This window comes from Saccostrea cucullata, unplaced genomic scaffold, assembly GCF_032062105.1.
Source record: "Saccostrea cucullata isolate Sc308-1 unplaced genomic scaffold, CSIRO_AGI_Scuc_v1 ctg54, whole genome shotgun sequence".
Lineage (NCBI taxonomy): Eukaryota > Metazoa > Mollusca > Bivalvia > Ostreida > Ostreidae > Saccostrea > Saccostrea cuccullata.
Genome location: NW_026930475.1, coordinates 156,091 through 169,498, shown reverse-complemented (window position 1 = coordinate 169,498; position 13,408 = coordinate 156,091). Strand labels below are relative to the sequence as shown.

At 35.3% G+C, this 13,408-nt stretch overlaps 1 protein-coding gene across 1 annotated transcript in view; it reads right to left on the bottom strand.

Annotated features, from left to right (window-relative positions):
• The window catches only part of LOC134228706 (dynein axonemal heavy chain 2-like), a 36,460-nt gene that overhangs the window by 19,744 nt on the left and 3,308 nt on the right, over positions 1-13,408 (bottom strand). Inside the window, 28 exon segments of the mRNA XM_062710385.1 lie at positions 328-648; positions 798-1,229; positions 1,448-1,540; positions 1,651-1,868; positions 2,194-2,332; positions 2,643-2,823; positions 2,927-3,009; positions 3,101-3,238; positions 3,381-3,503; positions 3,631-3,792; positions 4,077-4,325; positions 4,585-4,831; positions 5,099-5,299; positions 5,491-5,702; positions 5,802-5,930; positions 6,028-6,198; positions 6,564-6,668; positions 6,942-7,233; positions 7,560-7,706; positions 7,890-7,969; positions 8,135-8,269; positions 8,631-8,813; positions 10,841-10,970; positions 11,157-11,470; positions 11,639-11,776; positions 11,979-12,170; positions 12,404-12,642; positions 13,141-13,305. Of these exon segments, the coding sequence (XP_062566369.1) occupies positions 328-648; positions 798-1,229; positions 1,448-1,540; positions 1,651-1,868; positions 2,194-2,332; positions 2,643-2,823; positions 2,927-3,009; positions 3,101-3,238; positions 3,381-3,503; positions 3,631-3,792; positions 4,077-4,325; positions 4,585-4,831; positions 5,099-5,299; positions 5,491-5,702; positions 5,802-5,930; positions 6,028-6,198; positions 6,564-6,668; positions 6,942-7,233; positions 7,560-7,706; positions 7,890-7,969; positions 8,135-8,269; positions 8,631-8,813; positions 10,841-10,970; positions 11,157-11,470; positions 11,639-11,776; positions 11,979-12,170; positions 12,404-12,642; positions 13,141-13,305 (5,219 nt within the window).

Here is a 13,408-nt window from a genome sequence, read left to right as displayed (position 1 = left end):
ACTAGAATGAAAATCATTGTTTAATAAATGGAAATTCCAGCATGATCATGGTGTATTTTGTTGCCATGACAACTGAAATGAAATTTTATAATCATTTTCAGAAACAACACAATACCTGCTTTCAGAATATATATACATTGGTATATACAAAAATTACAAGAAATACCCCAAAAATGCATTGAAATCTTAATATCAATTTGTCTAAAAATGCTTAAAATCTTTGCCATGGAAGGGGTTAATGCATTTCTAATGTAACTTGAACATATTTGATGGAAAGAACAAATTTCATCAATATTCAATTGACAATCAAATATAAAAATGATGGACAAAATAAACATTCATTAAACATACCTGGGCTAGACCTGAGAACATTTTGCCCATAGATTTATAATCTAAGCCCTCGGAGCAGTTGACGACAATGACGTACATGCCCAGAGATTTGCCCAGATCTTTGACGGTCTCAGTTTTGCCGGTTCCTGCGGGGCCTTTAGGACTCCCCCCTCGATGGAGGTGAAGGGCCGTCGTTAGGGTAACATAACATCTGTCAGTAAGGGGGGTGATGACCAGACGACCAGAATTTCCTAGGTACTCATAGCCGTACGGGAACTGTGTGTTAGTCTGCTTCACTACACAGTTATCGATTGGAGGCTAGAACAAAATATTAAAAAAGAAAGTAAATGAACAATGTATACTTGATTTGCATGATCTTTGCTTTTGAATATTTACGCTTTCATATCCAGTGCATACATGAATGACACATCAACTCTTTGTAAGTTTGCTCTATTAGCAATAATCACCTTTTCCCAGTAAAGTCTCAATTGGCTCAGCCATTCAAAGGCATTTTCATCAGACACACCCCCTTTGATTAGTTTCTCAATAATGTCTCTAGCATGAATCTCAATGGTCACAAGAGCCACAATTTTCAATCGCTGCATTTTTTCCAGTTTTCCTCGGATGGCTTCAGACAGCTTGTTCAACATGGCCACTTGTTTCTTTTTCATGGTTTTGAGTGCCTTCTTGTCGCCTCTGTCTTTGGTCAGCCTCAGGGCTTTCTCTACATCAGCTGTCCACTGAATCTGACTGGCTGTAATACACAGCTGACCAGGATGGTCCTTAATCCACTTGTCTCTCTTTGTCATGCCATGCTTCTGTTTCAAATTTCCTTTACATTTTTTTAGTTCATCTTGTAAAGTCCATCTCATTGTCTTCTCCACATCACATAACCAAGACTAAAACAGATAAACACTGATATATTGTACCTGATAGACATTGAAATGAGTGAAATATAATGGTAATCACCTGAAAATGACTGGAAACATAGCATTAACTGGCAGCATAGAAAACATTTTTATTCATTTCCAACAATGCTTTTAATTAATACATTCTTTCAAAGTATGCACAATGCAGTTGAAATGCTGTTGTGATCCCATTGAATATTTTTTCCTACCTCTACTGGTCCATCCAAGTAAACAGGTCTCTCATAGGGCACCACTTCTCCATCTGAGGATATCATAGCATTGGCCTCCCATTTCAGTCCAGGCTAAATACAGAACATTTTATCTAATAACAGTCATTTATATCTATATCTGTGACAAAAATCATAAATATGAGACTACATTGTTTGGGTACTGCAAACTTAGTCAGTTTTACCTTGTTCATATCCAAGCTCTTGATGTTGTCGAAGCATTTTTTGAGATGAGGCTGCACGGCTTTGGGATTTTTGGACTGTCCTAGGATTTCTAACAAGTCGTCATTAGACAGGAAGTAGAATCGTGGGAAGATCTGTCGCTTGGTCTCCAGATACATGTCCAGGGATTTCTGAATCTCCTCCAGCTTCACGTTCATGTCATTCAGCTCCTCCAGTAAACCTGTCACAAAAGTAAAGCAATCAAATCAAGTGGGTATTTAAACAACTTTAAAAAACAATTATGGTAATTCAAACTTTTTTATCCACAATTTCAAAGATGTGTGCCTTTATTTGTTTACTGGTACATTTTGAGACTTCCAGAAGTGATTCATTTCAGGGATTGTTTGGGACAAAGATTTACGAAATCTACAGACATTTCCTGAGTAAATTAACACATACACGTACATTAAATGTAAGTTTCTAGAGTAACTCTGGAATCAAGGGCTCATATGGGCAAATTATACTACTGATGTTCTACATCTCTACTAGACGCTTGGTAATTTTACCTTCGTGATGAGTTCCTCTCAGTGCATTACGGTCCTTGTTTAGCCTGGTCATAATGACTTTCCACTTGGCGTTAACGTCATCAAAGTCAGCTGACTCCCGTGGTAGCTGTTTCCTGATGTCTTCCCCCAGGAAGATATTCTGTAATTATTTAAAAAAATTGAATTTAGGAAAATTTGGAATTGAGAAAATTAGTGCTATAGTATGCCAGGTAACTTCATCTGGCTATAAGACTAAATGTTTCAATTAGTAGACAATACAGCATTCACTGCACATAAGAGAATGCATCTTTAAATACATTTATTTAAAGAAACATCTAATGCCTATGAACCACTTTAACCACTTCTACTTAATTAAGATCTAATTTTATGCTTTTATACCACTTAATTTACCTAAGACAGATACATGTATAGTGCCTATGAACTATTAAAAACACATATAATCCCTTTACCTCGAGGTACATCCATTGTCGCTGTACAGTCAGCAGCATCTCTACTACTTCCAGGATGTGAGACAGAGTTCTTTCCCATTTATCCACTTCCTGTTCGAAGGCCTTGACGAACCTGGAGGCTTTCATTGTGGAGAGCTGGACTTGATTGTCCTCCAGAGCCGTGAACACATCATCTGTACTCCTATAAATCAAAGTTTGGGGCCATTATTTTTCTATAATCATTATGATATTTTCCAACAAAAAACACATTACACTTCAGTAGAATATACTCAAACAACCCCCACCTGACTTTGAAATGACCTCTGTCTTTGTAGGAGGTTATATCCAATTCTGTACTCTCCCATGTTCTGGCAATGGCTTCCAGGCCCTAAAGATACAAATGGATGGAATTTTTATTGAAAAACAATATCTCATTTACAGTAAGAGGTATATAATTTTCAAATGGATGATAAGTTTACCTGTTCAATTGCCAACTCCTTGGTTGCAGCACCAGAGATGTCACCGATTGTTTCGGCATACTGATCAAATCCAAATTCTATGATCTTTTCCAAGGTGAAATCTTCTGATTTGTGATCAAATTGTCGCTGCATCTCAGTCTTAAGAAATAATTAACAATACAATTATCAATAATAATCTAAGTGGATTTGAACCCAAAAATTTAAATTTAATATATATATTTTTTTAAATCTTGAGGAAGGCTTTTCCTTCATGTTGTGTACAACTGAAGTACTGCTTTACCTGGATTTTGTCCCAGTGACGAGGTCTCATGGCTTTGTTCTTCAGATCAGTAATCAGTGGCATGGTTCTCTTGAACTGATCTACACGATTCCTGCTTGTTTCCACAACCTCCCAATTCTTATCCTACAGGAGAAACAAAGAAGATATGTATTGTTTCCAGCACATTTTTTTGAACAGTCACATTGTCATGATCACAATAAACAGTCATCCATGGGTGACCTGTGCATCATCATGTAACTGATAGACCTACCTTTAATTCTTTGCTCATCCTGTTCAGTTTCTTATATATTGTCTGTGAGGAGGTCTCCATGTTGTCAGTCTGAAGCTGAGTAAACTGGTCCCCCTTCCAGTCTCCCCAGAGGCCTTCCCATTCTTTGTTCAGGTTCCAGATCGTCTCAATCACCTCCAGATCCTTCAATACAACAATTGTAATGGTCATTTTGACATAACAGTATTTCAAATATCAATCCATGTTCCATTGTACGTATGAATACAATATACATAAACATTGAACTATGCCCTATGTTTGTTTCTTTAACAACCAATGTCATTTAATCTCAAATGCGAGTTATGTGTAGCATAAAAGCATGAAAGGATGAATACTTTGTAAAACAGCACATCCTTCTTACATCACAACTATGTTTAATATCTTCCATGTCATGTGAAGGATTAACCTCTTTTACTAGGCATTCTTACTTTCTCTAGATTTGCGATCTCCTTTGACGGTGGTTGATCAATCTTGAAGATGTTGAGCCCTTTACGGATTTCTTGTTCCTGTTTCTTCAGAGCCTCCATCTGAGATCGGATGTTGTTGATGTTCTCCAGGGCCTCGGCCGTAGCGATGGTGCTGGTGAACGGGCCTTTGGTTTGGAACTCGTCAACCAAATTGTGAACCTGTTTCTTGAATTCTTCAGACTGGGCCAGCAATCCACTTCTGAATTTTTCCTGAAGACAAAAGAATTTTATTTAGGGAGATACAAAGCAAGAGGTTGCTGATTTCATTTCATAGAATTGGGTGCTTTTTTTTTTTTTTTTACTGAAAATGCTTGTATATAATTGTAATGAATTTCAAGACATTGCTCTACCAGCCTAGCTGGTAAAAGAAATTATTCTAGCTTAAAAGAAAAAATTCCAACATACATGTACTTCCTCAGTTATGAAAATTAGGTTCATAAGATATTCATTATAAGAATATCAAGCTCACCTTGTGTTTTTTAAGCATCTGTTCAGAATCGATTAATTTCTGCTGGAACTCTATCCAGTCATTGCTGAGTTCAGATAACATGGTTGTCACATCCTCCTTGATTGCCACTTCGTATTTTTCCAGGATGCTGAATTGATCATGAAGAGGTGGGAACTTAGCCTCTGTCTCTGCTAATCCACCATTTAACTTCTCCCACAAGGTCAGGCTTTCTCCTAGCTCATCCAACGTCTGGGGTGGTTTGCTGACACTAAATGGACAGATATTATTTAAATACTGAACTTTGTGTGACCTTTATTTTTTGGCATTATTTTTCTTGTCTCCACTTTATAGTCAGTAATAAGAGTCACTTTCTGCTATTACAAAAAAGACCCTTTTTTTTTCCTATTCACTTATTCAGACAATATCATATCAACAAAATGTGATTACAAAAATTTGCACCTCCTCAGCATTAAATCTGATTCAAACTCATTATTATTTAGAAAACAGAATATTGATTAATGATGCAATATCTTACTTCTCTCCATTTTCTTTAAGGAATGTGTGTAGCTCCTTGAGTCGAGTTGTGGCGATGGTACTGAGTAGAGTGGTGAATTTATTCTGCCACTCAGTACAGTGACTAAGAATGGCGTACTTCAGAGGAGAGCAGTCCAGAAGTACAAACTGTATGTTTAATATGGTCTCCTGGGTCTGCACATTATTGGCCACCTCATCATACCTATAATCCAATCCAAAAACTATAAACATTTTTATGTTTTAACATTGCTTATACCTTTTAAGTTACATGTATACAGAAAAAAAGTGATGTTAACACAGTGAGTCAAATGACCTGAACAGGCCTTTGGATCTAGTTGTGAAACATTGCACTCTGCTGTTTTGTCAAAAAAAGTAATACACTTGGTGACTGACCTAGCAATATCAGCATCAAAGGAGGCCACCTGTGGGTTGAGGTTCTGGTATCTCTTTATAAACATGTCTTTATTGATCTCCCAGATCTCTCTGTAGTTGTCCCATGTACTGAGGTAATTCTGGAGGTTCTGAGCATTGGTTGCCATTCCTTGATTGATGACAGTTTGTATCTTTTTGGTTTCCTCATCAGATGCTATCACCGCAAATATAGGCTGCAAGTAACGATAAAACATGATCAGTTTAAACACTCCTAGAGAAAAAGATGTGTCAATTAAACAAATAGACCAAACAACTGGTACTAGATAATATACCTCCTTTGTAGATTTTTTCTTGGCCAGTATAAGTGGCAGTCTGTTGATTCCCTTGATAGAATTAGTCAGCTGACTGCCAATTCCTCCAATCACAGAGGCCAACTGCTTCAGGGTGGGCTGGAACTCAACCTGCAACATACAGGTAATGATCAGATTAAATCACACAAATAAGGAGTTATAGAATTGTTTATAGAAGAAAGATGTGCTTTGTTGTGCAGAATGTTACCTTGTCTCCCTGTAAGCAGACTTTGACCCTGAACAGTGGGTTGGGAGCTGACTTTCCGTCACCATTGATTGCTTTAGATAATTCCTGCAGTGACCATTTCACATTCAGTCTGAACGCCTCCTCCACCATTCTGTCCATCTTCTCCAAGTACCGCACCCAATGTTGTTGTACCTTAACATTTACACAAAAGGATAATGCTAACTATTTAAAATTAAATCATGGATATTGTGAAACATACACACAAAAATTAATATTATCTATTTAAAAATAAATCATAATTTAATGAATACTCTACTATGGGTGGCATTTCAAAAATTATAAATACTTATTTCCTTTATAAAATTGATTTTTCATCTCAAATTCATCCCCCTGTAGGATACAACTTTTTTTTATAATAAATAAGAAAACTGTATTACCCAAAAAAGACATTTTAATGAGCACAGTGTTGTTCTCCATTAAATACTCTCATCAATTTTGAATGAATTAATACCCCCCTTAAATACATTCATCATCCACTCTCACTGAATTTGAGTCACCTCTTGTCCATCTGTTTTAAAGATTTCAAATGTTTTCTTCATGACTCGCACTATTTCCATATGCATAGTCTTCAGCTTTTCAGTGGTGAGTTCTCGATGTTTTGCCTGAAAATCATAAATCATGAAATAAATATAAGAACAAGAAATACTTTAAGATCACACAACTATTCTTAAGACACACTTCAGGCCACAGAAAAATAATATTTAAATACTCATTATCACCCTGGTCATCACTGATATGACACAGAAATGATAAAATAATTTCTACAGTAAAATTTCAGGATTTGATTAAGCAGATTTGTAGATTTGCTTTTACAGTAAGTTTCAGTTCAAATAGAAAATTGCTGCCTGATCACTGCATGGCTTTGGGTTCCTCACCTGTTCTTCATCAAACTCCAGATTCTCGTACACTTTCCTGTTGTCTATCTTGATCAGGGACAGTTCACTAATCTTAACACACATCGTGGAGATCTCCTGGTTAGCTCCCTTGTAGTCGTCCACCATGGCTTGGATTTTGGCTGCATTAATCCGACAATCCGTCACAAAATAGTCTGAAATGCCCTTGGAAGCCCAAGTTAACTTTGTAAGTCCTGGGTGTATTTTCTTATCAAGGAATCGGATTCTCTCTCTGAATAATCCTCTCTCTTCCAAAGACAATGCAGCTATGATCCTAAAAGAATCAACAGATTGCAAGATACCATATAAGATGTGCACTTTGACAAGATGACTTCAAATTAAAATCAAATGACTGCAAGATTTTTTGTTAAATTCATTCAGGTTATAACAGAAGCAATTGCTCATACTAAGTTCTTTTTAAATTAATATGAGCTCTATTGAGTCATCAAGCTAAAAAGGATAAAAAAAAATTCTCTTACAGCAACACACTAAAGGAGTGAGGATTGAGACTTCATCTTCCACATTATCCTTATTTTATCATGTGTATTTGATTTTTTAGAAGTAAACTTTTAAAGACATATTATGCATTCTTCTACTGACCTGTTGTAATCCCTAACAACAAGGAGGACATGTTCCCGGAGAGATCTTAGATCCTCCCGTTTGTTGTACACATTTGTAGCATAATGAGGAATCTCAAACATTAGCCGCTCCCAGTAGTGGATTTCCTGGAACATCTTCAGCAAGCCTCTGTAACACAAAACATACATTGTCAATCTATGCATCTTCAGGGAGATTTGTATATTTTTATGTTTTACCCTTTACATTTTTTCCAATTATGATTATGCTGCTAAAGGGCCTTTAGTCTACCATCTACACTTCCTAACAAATTTAAAACACTAAATGTTATTCATCCTATCTGCTAACATCTACCTATTAAAGTTGATGTCCAACATTGGGGGTCTCTCAGAACTTCGACACATCAGCGGTACTTCCAGTAACTTCTCTGGCTCCTGCAATAAGTTACACATCTGAATATATATAATTCACTATTTCATTAAAAACTCACTTCAAAGATTTTTTAATTACTCTTTTGTTCAAATGATCTACGATGACAATTTTTAAAATTCTTTTGTTCAAATGATCTTTGATAACCAGACACTGATTCTATCCTGTACCTTGTCCACAGTAAGCGTCCACTCGTGGAATGTTTTTCTGATGTATTCGTCCAGAGCCTGACACAGCTGCTGGTACTGGGTCCTCACTTCCTCACTCTTACCAGTGGGAGGTAGAAAGAATGCTCTGTCCAGAACCTGTAACAAAACATCAATCATTAGAACTATTATGTGACTCAAGTCGACAAAGTATTATTCAAGGGTACATGGTCATGTACAATGAATATATTTATTTTATTGTACCTTTTACTGCAAATATTACATCAACAAGGTTAAATATTGATGCATGGACTTAAAGCTTGACAATTTTTAATGGTAAAATTATCCATTAATTGATGCCGAGACAAAGACAGAGACTACTGATGACAATGGTCACTTTCTGAATTTCATCACTGTGACTCTTTTCCAGATTTTCATAGTTTCCATGTTTACAATATCAGAACAAGAGCAAGACCATACAAAATGTAGAGAACGAAATATTTCAGGAGGACATACTAACCATCATGACTCTCTCAATCCTCCTCTTTAGCTGCCTGGCCCACAGAGCTTGTCCGGCAAACTTCGGATGCCAGGGGATGGGTGACTTGGCTTTGTTGGTGAGTTCCTTCTTCACAGCATTGAGTTCATCATTAAACATCAGGTAAACATCAACATTCTTCTTATCTATGGTTCTCCTGATAGCCTATGTAATAAAATCAAACATAAAAATTGTCGTTTAAAATGTAGTGCATGCCTGAAATACAGAATCCTTAAAATCACTGGAAATAAAAAAGGGGTTTTCTGCAAAATATACATTAACAAGAGACCTGTGGGTCACACAATGATTTGTTGTTGTTGAAACTTAGAATATCTTGTAGCCTCAAAGACAGACAAAGGTACAAAATTCATATATTACAAAAATATAATTTAGCCAGACTTTATGTTATTTTTGCTCTTAAAAGAATCTTCATTTTAAAAAAATACAATTCTCTCAATTTTCTTAACCCTCTCTTGTGACTTCATCATCCCCTGGGTGAGGGGTTGCTTAGGTCATATATGTACTATTGTAAAACAGCTTTAGAAATTAATGGTTGCCAAATTGCATGGGAAATTCCACAAAAATATAGATGTATATCTTTTGATGAGTATACTATTAAATTGATAAAGTAACAAATAAAATGATTCAATGCATTTAATATTTTATTGTTTGGTACATTAAGGAACTACATGTACTATTTCTTTTATCAAATTTAAAAGTTCCTTATGTAGCACAATGAAGGAATGAATATACAGTAGTAATTCTTAATTTATTTCAAAGGTAAATTCTTAAAGGATTTTCAAAATGATTCATTGCAATGTTCTTTTAAAGAACTTGATATATCTGAACCTGAAAATTAAAGCCATTTAAAGATTTGATTCAGTCTGAATTTAACAATTGGAACACATCAATAGAATTAATGCTTGGCACTTTTTCAAATACACTGGTTCTAAAATTTGCAGTGATTTATAAATTAGGTATTTTAAAATTCAATGCATATATTAATGGAATAATATGCAGCTACAGATGGTATGGTCAGAAAAATACTGGTAGTTATTTTCATTGAAGAATCAACCAGATTTAATAGCACACACATGCACATTTTTCTATACCTTTTATCATTTGTACCATGCAAATGAAATTTTCATTAAAATCATTTCATTCAAGTTCACATAAACTGATGGAATTTATCTATTAGACCATTAGAATTCAGCACACAGTTCTGCTTCAGCTTGTTAGCTTAAAAATTTCCTAATCTTTTCATTCAAAATGAATTTTCAAGACATGTTATTTAAAACTCCAAACTATGTCTTTTAAAAAATTAAATACACATGTAGTTTTATTTCTCTTGATTGAAGCATTACTTTAAATTGATTTATAAAATATTATATATGTATGTAAAGTTTTCCTTTGGTGAGAGCACTACTTTCTTGGTATATTAACATTATAAAGCTTTAAAACTATTCTAATTTTATTTGGGGAAAAAAGAATCTTAATATTGTAAATAGAGCATGAGGTTATAGAAATTGTTCACAATCTCATGAGTGGACTTGCATATTTTATTAATTCTGTCATTCCACAGAAACATTCCATATCATACTTACATTCTTAACTTCAACATCAAAATTAGTGACATCTGCCTAATATCAAGTAACAGAAAGAGTTTGCAAAGAACAATCAAAATTAAAGAAGTAGCGAGAAGCACTGGCCTACAAGAACAAAAGTTATGACAGTAACCAGCAATGCCTGTACAGGAAATAACAAAGAGAAGCAACGTTGAAGAGGTCAAGGATACTTTCAACGCAGTGTTATAAGTAACATGTAACACTTATGTACATTCAGCAAAGCTATCTCTATACACATACAAACTAAAATTAATCAGCGGACTTGACACCAAAAAAGAACATATGCAACAGTAATATTAATTTCAGTGTTTCTACGTTGAGTGCAGATCTGAAGGTTGATCCAAGCAGATTAAAAGAAAAAATATCAACCTTCCAACACCTACTTTTACAAAATTTGACAGATCCACCCTTGATAATCCACAGCCAGAAACTGCTTTATCCAAGCAGATTTTGAAGATGTTAAGAATAAAATTTGATAAAGGTACAAAGGTCCAATAGAGTTCAAAGTTTATTAATTTACAGATAGCAAATAATCAAATAACTAAATCTGCTTTTACAGGACATTACCTCTCTTGAAGACAAATGCATGAAGATGTCCAGTAACTCGACTCCTTGCTCCACAGTGGTGACAGTGTCAAACGCAGACGTGATCACATTAGTCATCATCACCTCCAGATCCTTTATTCCAGCACGGAACCTATTGGTACAATTTATTTAACTGTATATGTTATACATTGCAATTTTTAAAATGTAGATAGAAATTCTGATGTAGTTTATGATACATACATTGTAACTAAATGTATGTCACAAATAGTTCAACATCTCAGTATATGAATTCTGATAATTTAATTGAGTTAACAATTTCTGACAGTTTTAAATTTACCTGTTGTAGTCATCATGCCATGACGTTGCCTTCACGTCCAGTATTGTACTCTTTACTGATCTCAGTTGGTTGAGATTTCGCTCAAAAGCTGCCTCGATCTCCATCAAGCCTCGGGCAATCTCGGGCCCCTTCTGTCCTGCAAAATGGGGCATTTCCATTTTCTCACCATCTTCACGGCGAGCGAAATGAATCTGAGCTTCACAAACTTCAATCAAGTCTTTGCATCTTTGAATGAATGCATCAATTTGGGCAAAAATACTGCTTTTGTCCAACACCCATCCAACAGGTGAGAATTTGTGATGCAATCTGGCTGTCTGCAACATAACAGGCATCACCAGTGTAACACGTAAACAGAAAAAAAAATGTCCCATACAACATACAATATATTTTTAAAAATTTACAACAAACAAGAAGAAGGGTCAGACATATGTGAAACCTTTTTGTGTAAAATTTGACAAGCCCCTTTGATTGATTGTCCTTACTTTTCTGTAGATTTCCTTCCACTGTTCGCAGCAGTCAATGCTGTCGTTGAGTGACTTCAGTCCTGTCTGGACGTAACCGTCAAATATCTTATCTAGATTGATGTCCCTGCAGCACCTCCGGATTACTTCATTGCTGATCTGTATCAGAAAACACAAATTATTATACAATCATGTAATAATGTCTTATTAGCATCTAAATCCTTTCTTAAAAGAATGCACTTATACAGCAATGAATCAGAAGTATTTCATTTAATTGAATATATCATTGAATAATGCTTGCATCATAATAAAGAAGGTGTCTTAAATTGCAGACTTAAATTTTCACTGATTCAGAACTGACCTTTTTCAGAATTCCTGTAAGTCTCTCCCTTGTTTTGTAAAATTCAGAATTCACCCATATAAATCTAATCGTATTAAGAATTTTGGGTAACATAGCTGCTATGTCCTTTGGTTTGGCTTCAGACAATTCGTAACAGGGATCTTTGAGAACCATAAGAAATTTCAGATTGCTCTCGGCCTGGCGAGACCCCTCCTGTTAAGGATACCATTAACAAACATCTTATTAACTAAACCATCAAAGTAAAGAATGTGTTAAGAAATTTTAAGATAACTATATATATCTTTAATTGCAGTTTGACTTATATTAGTAATAGTCAAACATAAATATTATTGAAAATGTGGATGTTTAATCAATATATATATTTTGTGACACAGTCACTCATCTTCATAGATCTGTTTATGTACTTGGAGTGTCAGTGACTTTACCTTGATTTCACTGGACAGCTTTAGGAAGGGTCCTACATATGATGACTTAGCCAGAGTCAGGATCTCTGTGATCTTTTTGACACCTGGTTTGTCCAGCTGAGTACTGATGCCAGTCAAATCTGCACACCGATTCTTCCAGAATTCAATCTCATCTAATGGACCCGAGTTTTCAGCCATTTCAAAGGCGTCCTGATTACTGAGAACTTCCTTTATCTGCCTGGCCCAGTGTATCATGGCAGCTGCAGAGAAGAATTTACAATTGAAGAAAAGTATTTGTTGATCACAACAATGAGCACATCATTCCATGTTTATGAAAAACAATTAAATAACATATGTACAACAAGTACACAATGAAAATCTGCAATGAAAAGACTGCTATAATAGGAAAATTATTCAGATTATTTAGGTATGAAAAATGTGGTGCGTAATTAAATCATTTTATTAAAGAGACAAGCATCTTGGCATCCTCTAGAGGATTAAAAGCTTTATGCTGAACTGTTCCTTTAAAGTCATGCACACACAGATTCAAAGACAGAGTTGCATCTGAGCTCTGAAAATGTTTTTTCTGTAGCTTGGAGACTAAATATGCCTCCATGTACACAATTAGTCACATGCAGTCATCTTTACCAAAATGTCAATAAGAGACACCTACACCAAGTCTATATTATAATATTTGAAGGCAAAATAACATTCTACATAATATTTCTGAACATTAATCTACAGACAGTGAGACTTACTCTCCAGTCTCTGTACGAGGTCTTTGTTCTTGGCTGCCTCCTCCCCCGGGAGTTTGAGCCCCTCCGTGGGGATGTACAGAACGGTCTTACCCTCCAACTTCCACCGGGTGTCCGTCAGATTCGCCAAAAACTTGTGCAACTGTGCTGAGAAATCATTCTTAATACCTTAGATTCTGTTAAGGATCAAAACATATCACAGATCAAACATTAGATAAAAATCTGAACAAATTAATATCTTCTATACAATGAAGTTTAACCATCCTTCTGA